We start from the raw sequence: 16,081 nt of genomic DNA on the forward strand, positions 1-16,081 counted from the left end.
AAATCCCAGCAGTACGTAGAGCGGTACACAAAAATTAAAGTACCAGCTGCAGTAGTCTGCGCATCCCAGCCGGCATTCCATAGAATTACGCTTCTGTCGGATGACATTGTTACATAATTTTTGAGCATATTAGTTATGCCAACGTTACTGTTATGATCAATTTCCACACCGTTGAGTTCATAATGAATCTCATCGAATATTAACACGATGCAATTATTTCAAGCGCGTCGTGATGCGGATGTTTCCGTAAAATCGTGCGTTTCAAAAATTCATTTATGTCTCACACTTCGTACGAATCCTCGGGAATTGTAATTTCCGTGTCGTCTTTGGCAAAATAAAATTTGTTGTTCGATTCACGTTCGATATCGTGTGATAAGTCAAAAATCGCCAGACCGAGCTCGTAATCGTCATGAAATCTATGGCGGGAAAGTAGTTTGCCGCGAGGATGGTGTTCTTCCTAATTAGCGTAAACATCAGCGACATGACGGAGAAAACGTTCGACTAATATTAAGATTTCAAAGCACCTCGAACTTTTTAAATTCACATGCGTTCACAAACTATCGTTTGTAGAAACTGCAGACACATCTGTCCGCAGAAGCTCTGATCCTACATCTATAGGACGTGAAATCGACGTATTCTATCGTCGTAGTACCATTCCTGAAATATCGCATCAATTCCTTGAGCGATCGAAGATTATCGAAACTGTCAAAGTACACGACGCGGTTGTTCTTCTTCGCGTACTCTACCAGTGAATACCAGGCACCGTCGCATCGTCCAGATTCGCGATACTGCTTTCGTTTCGGCGCGCGCCGTTCGTCGGTAACCCGTTACGCATGAAAATGTTCTATAGCATGGTACGTGCATACGTCTCGCGAGCTCATTCAATTGCACAGTTTGATAGTTGCGTCAGATGGCATTTTTATCATCCCTTTGACATTTTTTTTTCTTTGTAGCTACATCCTATTCGCGTTTATATGGGCTGAGATACAGTCCGCGGCTCTGTTCCATCGCGCGATCGTGACGTTGCAGCTCTTCGAGCTGATGACGCGGCTTTGCTGTCGTTTATCGCTTTCGCCATGCTAGCCGTTCCGCCGATCAATTACCCGAGCACGCTCAACATTGGCAGAAACGGTAACGCATTACCTCGTTCACTGTTGGAAGTATTCCCTTTTTCGTTACCTTTTTCCTCGTCGTCTTCTTCTTCAGTTTCATGTCCATACTGATCTTGATCTTGGCTTTCATCTCTGCCCAGACGGCAGCAGCGGCGGCTCTCTCGCTCAGAGCCGTATCACTCGCAGTCATGCGTTTCCGCGCCTTCTCGGCGCTAGTACCTTGTCTGCCGCGTGTCATTCAGTGAGATTATTGCTGTGCGAATATGCAATCGCGTTCTCGCATATCGTATCCAGCAGATTCATGTCCGTGTCATCTCTGGCTAATCGCTTTGTAAGCCAAGTGCCCGGGCCGCAAAACTGATAGCCCGGAATATGTAACTTGAAAAGAAGCGCGTTTATTGCTCGATTTACAGACTGCCGCCCAACGCTAGCATTCGCTACTGTTCTTTATTTTAGGTGCGGGACCGTCGATATGTGTCCGCTGCCACGACTAATTGCAGTGCTCGTCGCAGCGATGATAGGTTCGAACCTCCGAATCTGCTTTCACGTGTTCCGGAAGCTTGTCCCAGACGTTCGATATAGTCGCCATACGCGCGTAAGAATGAGAACGACTTTTGATATATATTGCAACTGCTCAAATCTCGAAATCGGAAAGATGACACTGCGCTTGTAGATTAAATAGTCGTTCAGGAGCGCACAGCCCGTAATGTGAGTATGAAATTCACGCTGCAATCGCTGATGATACGCGTCCCGAACTGCGACGCGAAATCGTGAATGATGGGAGGCAGCGCGGAGAAGCGCAAGCACGGCGAAATGCTGCCGAATACCATATGCGCGATCATTTGCGATCCGTCGAATAGTGGCAAAACCAACATTCGCATAAACTTAATCGAGAGCCTGAACGGAGTATGTTTCAAGAACCTGTATGTCTATTCGAAATCGTTGCAACAGCCAAAATATCGGTATTTCGAAAATTTGTTTACGTCTATCGAGGAAATCGGCTACTTTATGTTCTCCAACAACAACGACTTCGTTCCACCGAGGCGAGTTCAAATTCTATTTTTATCTTTGATGACGTGGCATGCAACAAGCAGGATACGGTGAGAGAATTTTCGTCACGAGAACGTCGACTACTTCTACCTCTGTCAGACATACGCGAGGATACCTGATAAGACATCTGATACGCGACAACGCGAACATTCTGATCCTGTTCAAACAGGACGGTACTTGAAACAACGATCATGTGAATACCGACATGTCGTACGACGAATTTTGCACGTTGTGCCGCGACTGTTGGGAAAAATATGGATTCATAATGATAGACAAAGATAGTGCGCTCACAAATGGACGATACAGGAAAGGATTTAATGAGTTCGCGATATTTTAACGTAACCAGTCGTTGTCTATACTTAGTCAGAGACGAACATGGCAGATATGCGTGAGCGTGAAAAAATCGCGAAAGAGATCGAGAAGAGGATCGAATCGATCCGCAAGAAACATCGCGCTCTGAAAATCGGTAGAATCGAGGAGAATATCACGTTGGACAGATATTTTAAACCACTTATCGAGCCACTGCAACTTTTCGTCGATAGCCCCGGTGTGCGCGCGACAAAGAGAGAGTCGCGCGACAAAAATGCAACATCTGTTCCCAAATATGAAAAGAAAGAGGAAGAGGAACTAGAGGAACAAGAGGAGGGAGAAGAAGCGAGCGAGACGTTCGAGCATTCCATGACTCCATATAAATCCAATGATCGATCGCACAATAATGTATAACCGATAACCTTCATCCTGCGTGCCAAAGTCGACGATAGGGTTGTTGCAGAACGTTTTCGAAACGATGAAAGACTCGCTAGCGACGGAGTTTTAAAAGCTGCAAACGTTGGTAGGTCGAGAGGCATTACGAGCTCGCTTAGGCTCGCCGGGTCAAAAGTACGTCGATGCTGTCCCGAAGAGAGCGTAAGATAAAGAAAGCGGTATATATCACGTGTACGGCGTTTACCTATAAAAGATAGGCTGATGTTTGACAATAAACGTTTCGACATGTATGATGTGGACAATATATCGACATAATTATCGACGGCGTACGGTACACCCGGTCTTTATGAATTGATTTTCAAAAGAATTCCCGTCGATGCCCTCTACACGGAAAACGATATACATAAGTATAAGAGCGTGCTGTTGGTAACAAACGCGCACATACACAAGTTCCATTCGCAGGGTCGATTATTGAGTAACAGGGGATTCAAGTACAAACATGTAATCGCGCCGTTGAATCGTGTCAATCATACAAGAAACAGAAGAAATCTGAAAAGAGATTACCTCACGAAATGATATTGAACGACAACGCGATTAATTATGTGCATTGGGATGATCCTAACGAGTTGATGAATCGTTTGCGATTGCTCGACACTTCGTACCAAGTGGGCAACAATGTTCACGACAACGAGATGCTATCGATCATCGAGGAACTTCGCAAAGCAGATCTTATTATAAATTAAATCGCGTATCCATGAAATGAGTCAGTCGAGTGACACCAGCAAGAAAAAAGACATTATTTTCTTGTACCGTGTGTATTACACGTCGAGTTAAAGAAATCTGATGAAAAGAGAGAAAAAATTAGATCCGAGAGATCAGTTCGTCGAGGAATTGCATGCTTCTGCGAAATTTTCCGCAAAGGCGCGTCCAGGGATATTACGATCTGTAGCAGGCTTATATCTTTAAAATGCGCTCGAACTTGGGCTTCAACAAAGGTCACCACTATATACTCATCATCATCAATGTGTTAAGCAAATACGCGTGGGCCATATCGCTCAAGAATAAGAGTGGAAGTGAGACAGCTGATGCTATCGCTGAGATCGTTCGAGAGAGTGGAAAATGTCTGAAAAATTTACAAATGGATATAGGGAAAGAGTTTTACAACGCTACGGCAATCATAAGTGAGTCGACGAGCTGTCGCATTTGGTGTCAGACAACGCGCGCAAGCATCGCATTATCGGCATGCGACCTGTCGATGTGATTTCCGCGATCATCGAAAGACTCTTGGACACAATGTACAGCACAATAAAGATCGCGGGTCCTGCAAAATTCAAAGTAGGTGATTTGGTACACGTGAGCAAGTACGACGATTTTTGAGAAGAGTACACGTCAAATTGGACCACCGAGGTGTTTACGATCGTGAAAGTGCAGCGTATCAATCCCGTAACCTATTTACTTGAGGACTATCGCGGAAAATCCATCGCTGAAGCATTTTACGAACACGAGTTGCATCGCGCTACTCCGAATGTGTATCTCGTGGAGAAAGTGCTGCGCAAGAAGGAAGACAAGGTGTACGTCAAGTGACTGGGATTTGATGGATCGCATAATTCATGGATACACTAAAACAATGTTATTTGATAAAATTTTGATTCATATAATTTGTATAGATGTAACAAATATATAAAAATATTATATAAATATATAAACGTATATTTTTATTACTTCCCATTCATCTTTATTTTGGCGTATACAGATATAAAATACATATATAAATGTATAATACATGAAATGTACATGAAATGAAAAATAATATAAGGCGTATGACTGCTCATGTGGTTTTTTTCCGAAATTCGAGGCTTTATTGTAAAAAACTGGTTATACATTTATGATTCAAAGTATTATCTATCGCTGGCCACTACTTTTTCCCATCTTTCGGGCAGCATACGAATCCCGCGTCGAAAAAACTAGTCATCTTTTGAAGCGATCCACGAATCGATCCAATTTTTGACTTCTTCATAAGACCGGAAGTGCTGGTCAGTCAGATCGTGTGCCATTGATCGAAACAAGTGATAGTCAGAGGGAGCAACGTCTGGAGAATACGGCGGGTGGGATAGGACTTCCCATTTCAACGTTTTCAAATATGTCTTGACTTTCGCAACATGGGGTCGAGCATTGTCATGCTGCAAAATCACTTTATCGTGTCTCTCGTTGTATTGCGGTCGTTTGTCTTTCAATGCTCGGCTCAAACGCATCAATTGCGTTCGATCTGATCGCCTGTGATTGTTTCAGTCGGTTTTAACAGCTCATAATATACTACGCCGAGCTGGTCCCACCAAATACAGAGTATGATCTTGGAGCCGTGAATATTCGGTTTGGCCGTCGACGTGGAAGCATGGCCGGGAACTCCCCATGATTTTTTGCGCTTGGGATTATCGTAATGAACCCATTTTTCGTCCCCAGTCACAATGCGATGCAGAAAGTCCTTCCGTCTTTGCCTTTCAAGCAGCTGTTCACAAGCAAACAAACGTCGTTCAACATCTCTCGGCTTCAACTCGTACGGCACCCAATTTCCTTGCTTCTGAATCATTCTCATGGCTTTGAGACGTTTTGAAATGGCTGATTGAGTCACTCCTAATGATCGTGCCAATTCTTTTTGATTTTGACAAGAGTCTTGATCAAGTAATGCCTTCAATTCTGCATCTTCGAAAACTTTCTTTTTTCCACCGCTATGCTGGTCTTCGACGTGAAAATCACCGTTCTTGAAGTGTTGAAACCACTTATGACACGTTCTTTCACTAATAGCGGCTTCACCATAAATATTTGAAAGCATTCGATGAGCCTCAGCCGCAGATTTCTTCATATTGAAGAAAATTAAAACCTCTCACAAATGATAAGAATTTGGCTCGTAAACTGACATTTTCAATCGAGAATAACTTTATGATGCAGACACAAATCGACTAATGTTTCTTTTTGGATTATGTTGACAGATTCCCAAGTTTATTGTGTGACGATCTATGATCTATTTATTTCGATCACCACTTACCGCTAAAGCCATTTATAGGAAAACCGAATGAGCAAAGTCATACACCTAATAGTAATATTAGGTGTTGGAATTAATTCGTAGCGTTTTACAAGTGATGGGAAGTACTTTCATTAATGTATTTTTTAATGCTCATGTGAAATAAATAACATTCTTTCATTAAAAAACGCTACGAATTAATTCCAACACCTAATATATAATAAATGATACTACATAAAACATAATGATAATACTTATATACAGTAAGTCAAGATCATGGTCGGCTTTACTCAAAGCTCATAAAAGATATCGTCCTAAATCTATCGTGAATCCATAAAGAGCATCTTTGTCCTTGATGCACTATCAAGGAAGATTCAGTTGTCATTGAACTTTCTTAAGAGAATCACATTAAGCGTCATGAGTACCAAATACGCATCACACTATGAAGTTGTGTTCCTCTGCACTCACTCAAAAATGTTACAATTAACGGTTGCTAAATATATGAAAAAGTCGAAATAATTCGTACAGAAGTGGGTGCAGCGATATAATGTGACAAAAAATGTCGATAATTTATCGAAACGTAGCTCGAAAGTGCAAAGTGGACAAAAAAGACGTAAAAAAATAGTGAATCAGTTTTCGCGGAATCCTGGCTTAACACTGCGTCAAAGACAAGCAAAATTGAAGCAGAAAGGTTTAGATATATCGTATGAAACTATTCGAATCTATCTATTAAGGCTAATAACATGAAATGGTGCAACACCACGCTGGTTGATCACGCTCTTACTTGACTTACTGTATATGTAAAAAACATGCATGACGTATAAATTATAATGATAATAGTATTGTACATAATAGTATGTACACCGTATGAAAATATTTAAAAAATGTAGAAAGACATATACGAAGTACAAATTATAAGATAATATATAAGAAAATAGTATATATACCCTGTAAAAAGAAATCCATTATTTTTCCAATAGATGGCTCGCGTTCGCGAAATACAGATTACTAAATCTATTGGAAAAATAATGGATTTCTTTTTACTACACCTAATATAATATTACAGATATCCGCCAATGCCCACGGTCTCTGTCGAGTCCGGTACGATATATCGTTCGTCGTATGGACTCAGAGCGATTTTCGATTTGGATATGGTGTACACCACGTGCAGTTTAGGTCGTATACACGATTGACGGCGAGTCATTTCGATCTCTTCGTTCAAACACCGCGTGTAATCGTCGAACATTATCATTCGTGTTACGATGTTACTCTTTACGCTTTTCGCCTTTTTACTATCTTTCTTACCGTCCACTCTCACCGCATACATCTTCGCTTTGAGACCAACAAATTAAGTCATTATCACCGTTATTTTCGTCCTTCATCAGACCGGGTACTTTTTTGTTCGCGAGAGGAATACCGTACGCGTTGTTCATCGGATAATCGCTCGTGTCGAATCTAGCAATATCGTGTTTCGTAATCTCGTAAACGTCCTCGCACTCGACGCAGTATATAAGACTGTCCGTGTCGGTATACATAATTTTACATTTGTCGCGAAACAGTGGTAACATATACTCGTGGTGAAATTCGTACAAGCAGATCTTCGATATGTCGAGTATACACATATTCATGTAAATCGGCTTGTTGAATTTCACCTCGAGTTTGCATAGTTCGACGGCGATAAAATTTTCCATAAAGATGCTACGGCTGTGGAAATTCGGTTTTCGAGTCGGCGATCATTGTCTCCGCGCCATTGTACTATCCGTCCCATTTTATTAATAATTTTACGTCAATGTGATTGCACACATTCTCCATAATTTTGCCGAATACCGCGTTGTTCATTAATTTATATAAATTAATAATATATTATAAATTAATTTTTCTCGAAATCGTTTTTACCGCGAATTCTAAATTGTGTATTAAGTTCAATGTACTCGCGAAATCAGGCGGATTGAGCAAATTGTAGCACCCGATGCATCTTTGTTACGCGAAGATCGTTGTTACATGACGAGTACATTGCTGTGATAATGAATAATAGTGATAACGTAACGCTGCTTATCGTATAGCGTCGCTAGGAGTTTATTCTCGCGCTTGCCGGGCAGTTTATCGCGCGTCGGACAGAAAGGTAGATCAGTGTATTGATCGTGCAGATGTTGTAGATACTCGAGATCAACTTCAAGAATGTAACCGGTGGGTGAATCCGAAGCGATCGCGCTCACGTCAAAATTCACAGCGTCTTCGATCAAAATTCGGCATATGGCAATGATTAATACATCGCCCACCTGTATAAATTGTTAACGTCACAGTACATCAAGTATAATAAGATGACAGTTTCGATGAATCGTACGAACGCATATACTTGTTATTAGTCTGCGCGTATCTACCGGAACATTGATTGAAGCCATCACATATACCGCGCTCGATGAACATGTCCATATCAATATCAGTGAGCAAATCTTATACGAGTACGCATATGTTTTAACATCGCGTTCCACGTGAAACCAGGCAATATGTAGTAATGCGCGGGATCGAAACCGTAACTTGCAACTATTGTGGAAATTTTCGAAAATGTCGACCAATAACAAGACATCAAATACAGATTACTTGAGCGTTCGGAGAATCGCTGCCACGATACATACATTCAGCGTAAGCGTAATCGCTCTCGGATACTGTATCGCCCGTTAACGAACTATAAAATGATTCGAGCGGTGGTAAGCGCGTGTCCTGCAATTTTCCGACACAGTCAACATACGGAAAAATATCTTTACGAATCAGTAATTCAAATTCTTTATCCGATAGTGTTGAGAATTTGGAACGTACGATTTTTAATTTGTCTGCTTAGAAACGATGCCAATTTATCGAAGTTGTATTAATAAATTTAAATGAATCGATGAATGATCGTAATTTTATACATTTTCGCGAGTCTGCTTTCTTGGCGGTATCTTTAACATGTTTAATAAACGAAATAAATTTTTTTTTATTATATATATAATAGTTATCGGTAACACATCTACATGTCCTTCGTCCGCGATAGCAATTTCCTTAATCATAAAATGTGCGTCGTAGCCCGATAGATTATAAAAAATGATCGGAATATATAATGAATTTTTATAATTTAAGTTACAGTTTTTTTGAATGCGTTGGACCACGGTATCTATCGGTAAGATGGTAATGATCGCGTTCCCGCGTGTCGTCCGACGCGAACGGTTTCTCGCAAATGTGACAATTTGTTGTGCTACGGTATGCTTCCCATTGTTCTTTTGAAACAGCATTTTCATTGGCATGTTAATGGATACGATATTTTTTACATGATGCGCTAAGTTTTGGAATTGTCGCGCGACCATGCTATGTCTTCATTGCGACGGAACTGATGTGATGATAACGTGTCGTCGTATGAACATCGCACGTAATATCCTATACTAAATATCTCGTGATACGTGTACGACGACGCATCTTCCCTGTCGGGTTCCGTGTTCCGCAGAATGCACTCCAAATCAGCTTAGATAATGAATGGGATGCGCTCCTTATTGCAGTGGTTCCCAAATTCGAATCACTTGTCGTCCACGCTCGGCAATCGAATAGCGCAATCGTTCATTTTCCCACAGTCCATTGCGTGCGACTGCAATTTTTCGTTCATACTGAAGTAGTGCAAGCATCTGAAAAAAAAAACAAAAAAATTATAATTATTACCATTATTTTATTAATAAGACGGAAAATAATAATTTTTTATGTGTACTTATCGATCGCAGAAAAATTTCTTGTGCTCTTTTCTGGTGAGTTGCGAGCTCACGAGACGGGATAGATTTTTTATCCACGGAAAATGCCCAACACTGTCGTCACGTGATCTTACAAGTACAGCACGTTGACGTGTTTCTGCTTCTTGTCACTGGTGAGCCGCAGAGGAAAGATCTATTTACTTTCTTCTTCTGTACATGTTGATCGACACCGTTGATCGTTCAACCATTCAAATGTCTTTTAAAGTCATTGGAAACTCAATCTTCATGAGATTTAATACTGTCATATAATGCGGATACGATGACTCTCGCTCCGTATCCTTTTCAGCCGGGTACAAAGCGGCGACCACCGATCACGCGAAGCACACATTGTCCGTCGTCGCCAGACGAGAGATCTTTCGTCACGACTCGCGTACCAATGTGCACGAAACGTCGCTCTAATTGTGTCTTTGCACCTGCGAGTCGCGCGATCCTCGCTATTACGAATTGTCTGTGTCTAATAGCGAGGCACGGACGTTTGGCACGACAAAGCCGCTCGATGCACTCGTCACATCGTTGCAGTCACACAAAACACTCCAGAGTAGCGACTTGGCGTACTGCTCCAACAGTTCGCATTCCATTTGCTCATGATTTTTCATATCTTTTTTTTTACAATATTTAGTATTCACGTCACACTCTTACATGCAGCACTTGCACGTGACTCGTTCACATATGTTGCAACACTGCTTTATTTAGAATGTCATAGTGTTTTCACTTTCGTATTATGTTTATCTAAGATACACTTTTTACAGAGATAGCATAATTGATTACGCATATACTTATCACACAAGTCTCGAAACACTTTTTTAGCAGGATTCTCCTCGCGGTCGTATGGCATCACTAACTTGTCCATTATCATCACTTTGACGCACTTCTCACCACCCGCGGGAATCTTAATACGCAGGTATATTGAATCTTCTTTTCATTTTGGATTGAGTTTTAACACTGTTCTTTTATTAAACCGAAAGCTTTGTCCCAAAATCTCTCTTCGAAGTCAATGTGCACCGTTTCATCTCCTAATCGTCTGTATCAATATTCCTTTTTATCATCGTTATCATCATTGATGATGACTCCCTGTTTCGCACCACAGTATATCTATTTCTCGATTGCACAGAAACTGTATCGGCGATATTCGCACATCTTTGTCTCTCCTCCACGGATTACAGTTTTCAGACACACTTTTTGCGCGCGCGCACGTTCATTTTTTTCACAATACTGTTCATAATAGTTTTTCAATGTGTGAAGTATGGACACTTGTTGCATGGAAATATAGTGTACATTAGCACTTTGTAATTTGTGCAAGACCGACTGCCTAGCGCATCAATATAATCGATATCGTGCTTCCATACAAAATTACCATACATTCCCACAACATCGGTGTCAGCTAAACGGATCATGCAGTATTTAGTACAGTCGTTCACAGTGCACAAATTTCTCTGCATGATTCATATCGTGCTCGCTCGAATCATTAGCATAACCAGTATTGTTGGATAACACTTCTTCGTCGGAATCTTAGTTCATTATTTCCTCAAAATCTACTTCCATTCCTTCGAATACTTCGTCTCTAATATTCACGAACTATTCTGGCTCCACATTTCTAATATATTCTAATATATTTCTAATATTTGGCTATATTCTCAATGTTCGCACGATGGTTAGCCATACTTTTTCCATTATTCTTATTGCGATTAATTCGTTCGTCTTCCAGGACACCAAATGTGGAACTGAGCGCTTATAATCCATTATATATTTTATTTGTGACTTCTTTGTCCCTTTGTCTATTGCTACACTTTCTTTAAAAATAGATAAGGCAGCATCGCGAGCGGTTCTAATTTATATTTTTCACACCTCATTGGTATGTTTATATAAACAGCACCAACTTCTCTTAATGTCGCATCGCGACATACGATCTTTTCCCAGAAAAAGTCATCAACACTTCTTCGAAGAAATTTAAGGGCTGTGGAAACGCAGTGTGATTTCATACTTTTCAAAACTAATTCAAATTGGCTCTTGAAATATTAATACAAATAAAAAATAGAATAAAAAACGAGCAATTAAGAGCATTAATACGCGGTAGTTGGTGCGAATATCATAAATATGCGTATTAATGCTCTTAATTGCCCGTTTTTTATTCTATTTTTTCATTCTTTTCACTGAGTATCACTTTCATTTTACTGTAGAAGAGTTATGTTTAGTTTAACAGCCGAAACATCAGCGTTTCTCTACGCATCGCGACATGTCATCGATCTGACAGTGTATATAAACAATAGCTTTTTTCATTCAATCGTAAGGCTTCGATTACGAGCGATAAGACATGGATCGAGTAAAAGAATATATACATCGAAAATCGATCCGGCGCAAGGGATACCATCCCTTGTCATCAGGTCCACCGAGGGAAAAAACGAGATATTGGGAATGTCCTGGTTAAAAAGCATTAAAATTGCCAACGTGTTCCTCATCATCAACGTCATCAATGCCATCAAAATATAAGCCATAATGTACCTCATTTAGAGTGACTAGTGCTAATACATTTTATTCTTTGCTGAAAAAACGAATAGTGGTCAAAAAATTGTTTCGTTCTCTTTTTCCAGAAAGCGCTGCTAGCGATGTTCGAGCCATTGATCACATTCGATCACGCTGTCGATTGCAAAACAGTATAATAAAAAATGAGAAAAAAATCAGTGTAACAAGTGTAATGTGAATAAAAAAAAATTTTGTTGTCACATCATTGTGTGTGTGTGTGTATGTGTGTGTGTGTGTGTGTGTGTGTGTGTGTGTGTGTGTGTGTACTTTTTTTTACTCCCCATCCTTTGCCTCGACTAGTAAAAAACCGTATTGAAAAAAACTGTGTCATAAAGAAAAAGAAAAGGGACTTTTACTCTATTGATTCATTTCTTCCTTCCTTTTTTCACTCATATTATGTTACGCTCCGACATTGTTGCGCTATCTTTTTCTAACATGCGAGTCCTTGTTACTTACGCATTTTTGGGGAGGGTGGTGGGACGATGACGGGCGGCGGGTGGTGGTGGCGGTGGGTGGCGACGGTGGCGATAGCGGCGGTGAGTGGCGGCGATGTCGACAATGGCGGTGGCGGGTGACGAAAAAAATAACATATAGCGGAATGTCATGTTTATGTGATCATTGGCCGGGGTCCTATGTTTATGTAAACAGCGATGCCGCCGACCGAGGACCTTTTCTCGCCTTTCCTTTCCTTTCTTGCACCTAAGAGTACCCCCGCGCCTTCCCCCGCGCCAACAAGTACCTCCGCGTCTCGTGCCTCCCCTCTAGCCCCATAAGTTAGAACCGGCCTATTATATTTACTAACGTATATTATACATATTATATATATTATACACATTACACATATTATACATGCATACGTACACACATACTAATACATACATACATACATACATACATACGTACTTAAATTGTTTTGTAAACAATCTCGATGAGACCTCTGTAATATTCTCCGCCCGAAGTGATGCCTCATATCGATATGCTTTGATCAATTGTGATGAATGGGATTATCGGCCAATTTGATGGCTCCACAGTTATCACTGAACAACTTCACCTTCTGAACAATTGCTATGCCAAGTTTAACGAGAAAATGTTGAAGGTAAATCGCTTCCTTGGCGATCTCACTCAAAGCTATATACTCAGCCTTTGTGGAAGAGAATGCGGTAATTGGCTGTTTTCGCGACTCCCATGTCGCGGAATTTCCGGCCAATATGAAGGCAAATTCAGTGTAAGATTTCCTGTCGTCTAAACAGTTGGCCCAATCGGCATCCACGTAGCCTGTGAGGGATTTCATTGTCTTCTTGAATGATAATTTGACGTTTCTAGTGCCCCTCAAATATCTCAGCATGCGTTTAGCGACCGATCAATGAGTCGAGTCGTGATAGTCATTGTATTGGCTCAAATAGCTAACAGCGTGGGCAATGTCGAGTCTGGTACATATCGTCAATCATGGCTCCGATCAGTTTACGATAGGAAAAGTTTCTCCTTTAGAAACAGACTCTTTCAATCGATTCTCGAACTTACTCTTGTTTAAACTTCTATCTAGGGTATAGACATTGTTCCAAATTCATGGAAGTGACGTACGTCTGGCATTTCAATTTTCCATTTCGAAAGAAGTTTTCCCGCCTAGACTATGTGAGGGACATCGGTTTCTTATGTGATTTGCGGTGTTTACAGCCTCTCTTCAAAACGATGGCGATAATCTAGATTGAATTAACAAACATCTCGCCATTTCTATAAGCGTGCGATTTCGCCTTTCCGCAACGCCGTTTTACTCCGGGGTGTGTTACAATTAATTGCCTGCTTATACTGTGTTTCTTAAGAAAACGATCGAATTCATTGCTTCGATTCATTCCTTCCCGTTATTAGACTAAAGGTATCTTATGGACTTTCCGGTTAATCTCTCGACGAAAGCTTATATTCTTTGAACGCGTCTAGAACCTCATCTTTTCGCTTTAGTTGTCGAATCTCGCATTACCTCGAGTAGTAATCGTCGATAAAGATAATGATGTACTTTACCTTGCTGTTGTTCGATTCGACACGTATCGTTCCTCACATCGCACAAAGAGCTTCGAATTTCTCGCAGACGCGGTCGGAAATGGTCATCTTGCCGCGAATACAGATTTCGCAATTAAGTTCGTTCTTAAGGACGCCTAAATCGATGTTTCTCAAGTTTCTATTGCGAACGCCGTACGCGAGATTTCGTACATTGAGATGGCCCATTCGTCAATATCACAACTCGAACGAATTGCACGCCTCGTCCTTTTTGATTGCATTACATTCGGATTTCGTTTCGCGCAAATAGTAGAGATCTTTTGTGCGGTCGGCAATGAGCGCAATGTTCCCTTCCTTATTGATTACTTTACCGAAATCTCTATCAAAAATTACGGTGTATCCTTTATTCACGATTTTACTAACTGAGAGAAGATTCGTTCTCAGTTCTAAAATGAAGAATGCGTCCCGCACGCTAACTCGCTTGGACCTTCCGTTGACCTCCGTCGCGAATGAAATCTCGCCTTTCGCCGTTATATCTGTTGACGCATTATTCGCGAATCTTTTCACCTGTCACACTTGACGATTTTACAAAATTGAGCGTGTCCTTACATAAATGCGTGGAATAGGCACAAGTCTCCAGAGTATATTATTGTCCTCCGCTTCAAATGTCATTTGCACAGGCGCTTCCACCGATGATAAGATGATAAGCTCACGTCGTCCGGGCAACAGTTTTGATGCTTTGCAATCAAGCTCACTCGTATTTGAAGGTCTTGTCGTTCTTCGAGCTGCGCTTGCCGCACTGGCTGTTCTTCGAATCGCGCTCACCAGTCTGCTTCGATTTTGCTCGCTGTTTGATGCGTGGCTTCTTAGCCATCACGGCGTTAGACGTGCGCACGTCAATTTTTCGCGCGTCGTACTCCTCCACGATTTTTACACGTAAAGTCTCCGGGGTGGGTAAGCTATCGCGAAACTATATGGCACATCTGAAATTTTTAAAACACGGAGGTAAACTGTACAATAACATGATCGTTAACAAATCATTGTTTATCTCTATTTCCATTTCTCCGAGTTTGTCCACGATGTCGAAGAATTGATTCAGGTGCTCGCGAACATCCTTTCCATCGTCCATTTTATGCAGAGTCAGCTGGTTGAGCAGTGTGCCTTTCGCGCGAGTCCGATCGACTAATATATAACAACTTACGCCATACCTTGTTCGACGTCTTACAGCTCTTGATCCGCTTCAATTCGGTCGAGCTTATTCCTAAGATGATGTCGGATTTGGGCTTCCGATTCTCTCTTTCCCACGCTTCGGCAGCTGTCGTGCTGCTTCGCTGGTCACTACCAGAGGTTTCGTTTTCTCTCCGTCACGTATGCCCACATATCATTCTTGACCAACAATGCCTCCATTTGGATTTTCCACGTGTCGAAATTGTCTCGATTTAATGGCTCGATCCACATAGCGTGATGAAAAGCCATCTTGTCTCCTTTTTGTCGACGATGCTCTCGATCGGACTTAACCGCGATTTCGTACGTACGTTTTTTTTATTCTCGCATTTTCACCGTGAACTCTGGGCTCATAACCTGTCGTTCGCAGAGCAGGGATTCACAATGGAGAATACGCACTTGAGATTTGACAATATTCTTTATTGCGATCGTCGCGTACACACGAGTACAAAAGTGTGTGCAAGCAGAAAGAAAGAAGAACGTGGACTAGACTAATATACGCAGGATAGAGTGCTCTCAACACGCAACTACAGAGGGCGCGCATAATTGTCCGCGTGTGGGGGGGACTACGTTCTCAATACCTCACTAGCGCAGTGAGTGTAGAAAGCCTAGGGATTTTATAGATTGCGAGTTGCTTACAAGCAGCGTCAGAGAACAAATAAGAAAACAGATAGATTATGGCGCTC

At 41.3% G+C, this 16,081-nt stretch overlaps 1 protein-coding gene across 1 annotated transcript; it reads left to right on the forward strand.

Annotated features, from left to right (window-relative positions):
* The first annotated feature begins 3,834 nt into the window (after positions 1–3,834).
* Positions 3,835–7,079, forward strand: LOC147908763 (uncharacterized). Its single transcript, XM_087408750.1, has 3 exons — positions 3,835–4,048; positions 4,249–4,438; positions 6,953–7,079. The coding sequence occupies exons 1-3, from the start codon at positions 3,835–3,837 to the stop codon at positions 7,077–7,079; spliced, it is 531 nt and encodes a 176-aa protein (XP_087264876.1).
* Positions 7,080–16,081: the final 9,002 nt, after the last annotated feature.

The sequence above is a fragment of the Acromyrmex echinatior genome, chromosome 8 (assembly GCF_024713525.1).
Source record: "Acromyrmex echinatior isolate Ae372 chromosome 8, ASM2471352v2, whole genome shotgun sequence".
NCBI lineage: Eukaryota > Metazoa > Arthropoda > Insecta > Hymenoptera > Formicidae > Acromyrmex > Acromyrmex echinatior.